Source organism: Henckelia pumila, chromosome 4, assembly GCF_033568475.1.
Source record: "Henckelia pumila isolate YLH828 chromosome 4, ASM3356847v2, whole genome shotgun sequence".
Lineage (NCBI taxonomy): Eukaryota > Viridiplantae > Streptophyta > Magnoliopsida > Lamiales > Gesneriaceae > Henckelia > Henckelia pumila.
Window position 1 is genome coordinate 18,238,745 of NC_133123.1, and position 3,056 is coordinate 18,241,800.

A 3,056-nucleotide genomic window follows, 5' to 3' on the forward strand; every position below is an offset into this window, starting at 1 on the left:
ATTTTAAAAAATGATAATATTCACTTTTGTTTTGGCTCAAGTCTAAGTATTCTCTCAAAGCTACTTGGCCAAATTCGAGTCAACTTTTAATCTGCAATTCTCAAAGAATGTCCATGGGAGGCAAGAGTGGAGAAGAAGCCCATCAAATATAATAAAATCCCTTTCGTCTTCTAATTGCATTCTTTTTTCTTCTTTTTTTTTTTATAAGAAACATGTCTTCTAATTGCATTCTCGTGCTTAAACTAAACCGAATAGAATATGCGCCAGGTTGGTTATAAAGAAACTGATCTAAACACACTAATGTAGCCATGTCTTCGGAAGAATACATATGTATTGCCGCTCAAAGCAACAATACGAGCTTATATATAAAGAAACACACTCAAATTTCAGCATTGCCAATTCATATTTGGACCACTAAATATTTTATGTGGAGAGTGAGTGAGTCCAACTACGATACAAGACAATTCAAAATATTTGCTTTCAGTTAATATGGGGGGAAAGGGAAAGAACGAATTTCATCCAAAGTCAATTATGGCTGTCGAAAATAATCCTGAGTTTCCCTGTATCGGCAATGCTCAGCTCGTGGGTCAGATACAGCCTCCCAACTGTGCAAAGAGAGAACAACCAATTAACAATTGGGATCTGGAAAACAGAGACGATTCCAAAGCCTTTAAAACACATTTTATCTGACCAAAACATCATTTATTGGTCATCAATAGTTCAAGGTCACGTGATATCTCAACAAAAACTTGACATTTTGTTGTATGAGGGTGTAAGACACATTAAACCGCTTAGGTATGGTCAGGTCTAGGCACAAGAGACGAGGTGATGCTAACATCTTATCCAAGTGAGACACTAAAGAATAAAAATTAAAATTAAGTATTTGTAACAAATTTCACCACATATCATCCAGCATATGCATTACAGGCTTATAGAATGACATCAGACACACATTCATCATTGCGTAAGCAAAAATGAACAATTATCACCTATATTTCAACTTGAATCCACCATCACTAAATTATATCTGCGCTTTGGAGCAAGACTTGTGCTTTCCCAAGGCGCAACCATTATTTAGTGGTTGCACCTTGGTTCCCATCTATGTGCACAGATTGAGTCTATTTGCAAACCTTGTTGGCTTTTAATGATTATGATATGGACTAGGACAGAAAGAAAGAAATGATTGATTTTTATACATTTCAAAAGTTTCTAAAGTAATTTAACACAAACATTCAAGACATGCTCATATAGGGACCCCAAACATATGCTACTCTTCAGAACAGTTTCGATATAATTACAAAGATTTAAAAGAATGTCAAATAAAACACCGAGCAATAACATACTTAAGAAAATACATTAAAAATGGACAAATCAAATGATTGAGGGTATAGGAAAAACTTCACAAAAACAGTAGCCTTATAAAGAATTTTGGATGAAGAATAAATTCGACGACTTAAATTTTCAAATCAGTCATTCTTACATACCATTATAGCTTCAATCTCCTCTTGAGACACCGGCGTTCTTTTTGGCTGATCTGAAGCCTTTCCTCCCACAGACAAGTTGGACGGAGACCTTGGAAAAAATGCCTTCCCAACAGCTTCATTTGTAGCCGTCTCTTGATGCTGGGATGTTGCTATTTAGATAGGATGTATCAAGAAAGTTTGAAAAAGAGTCAAACAAACAACTACTAGGCATCAATTGAACATTCGAACAAGTAAAATTAATCCATCCATGATAGGAAATTTGTTTAACAGACCGTTAACATCAGTACACTGCTCGATTTGTTAGATGACAAAAAGAGCATGTCACTCAACCTGATATCAATTAGATATTATCACAAATTAATGCCGATTTGTTAGATGACAAAAAGAGCATGTCACTCAACCTGATATCAATTAGATATTATCACAAATTAATGCCGATTTGTTAGATGACAAAAACACCATGTCATTCAACTTAATATCAGTTAGATATAGAATATACAAGTGATTGCCCCATCAACATTAACATTCTCCATATCATATGACGTTGGATTGATATGAATTCTAGCCATACATACACCACCTTTTATTCGGTAATTTGCTCGATATCCACTTTAAAGTATATCAATCTTTCCTGGAGAAACATAGATAACCAAAATAGAGAAATTGCATATTTATCCATAAGCACATGGCATGATCATAACAATGCAATGATTAAGCTTGTATATTAAAAATCGAAAAAGGCTAACAATTTTCCTTCTCAAGTCTGCACGTGCTTCCTTGCTAAGTAATACCATATCAGGTACCATCAAACACAAACTGAACACCGTAACTGTATGCAACAAGTGAAATAGACCAACTAAAGTTTAGATAATGAATCCTGTCATATATTTTGCAAGTCAATTAACCAAAACTGTTCGCGACAGCTACACGAGGGCACGGATGCAAGCTAACTGATGTTTCCTGCAGTGACAACTTAGGAGGACGCGATTCACGAAATCAAAATCACAGACATCTCGGCAATTTCGACTAGAGAATTTAGGGTTTAGCATTCGCCAAATTAAGGATCACACATAGGGACAATTACATCACGGGACGACCGCATCACAACATAGACTATCGACGAAGCAAATTCCAATCACAACATAAACATCATTTTCACCAAAAAATGAAACAGATTCAGGTGGCAAAAGCATTACCAGAAGCTTTGAGGTGCCGCTGAGGAAACTTGATGCGTGGAATCCTCTTCATCGCCTGCCCTGCGCCGCCCATTTTGAAACCTGCGTGCTCTTGAAGAATCTCGTGAAGGAAGAATGGCTGAAATTTTTGGTAAACTTTGTTGAATTTTTAATTTTAATTTTATTTTTATTTTAAAAAAAAGCTGTTTTCTAAAATGTTCAACGGAATATAATTTTGTAAGTAACTTTTTAGTTTCTCAAATTAAATCCGTATTCTAAACACAATTTTGATATTTTTATCGCTCAAATGGATCGATTTGATTTATATTTACAATAAAAAATAATATTTATGACACAAAAAATAACATTAATTCATGAGTCAAATAATATATATCAC

General features: G+C 34.7%; 1 protein-coding gene across 1 annotated transcript; it reads right to left on the reverse strand.

Annotated features, from left to right (window-relative positions):
• Nucleotides 1-313: 313 nt before the first annotated feature.
• On the reverse strand, nt 314-2,831 carry LOC140865939 (uncharacterized). Its single transcript, XM_073270781.1, has 3 exons — nt 2,681-2,831; nt 1,485-1,633; nt 314-605 (listed from the first exon to the last, which is right to left on the reverse strand). The coding sequence occupies exons 1-3, from the start codon at nt 2,751-2,753 to the stop codon at nt 588-590; spliced, it is 240 nt and encodes a 79-aa protein (XP_073126882.1). The 5' UTR covers nt 2,754-2,831; the 3' UTR covers nt 314-587.
• Nucleotides 2,832-3,056: the final 225 nt, after the last annotated feature.

Bases quoted from the DNA above. Each gene is read 5' to 3' on its own strand.
- LOC140865939 (XM_073270781.1), bottom strand. From the start codon at position 2,753: ATGGGCGGCGCAGGGCAGGCGATGAAGAGGATTCCACGCATCAAGTTT. The intron at 1,634-2,680 runs GTAATGCTTTTG...CTATCTAAATAG, and splicing joins GCGGCACCTCAAAGCTTCTG to CAACATCCCAGCATCAAGAG.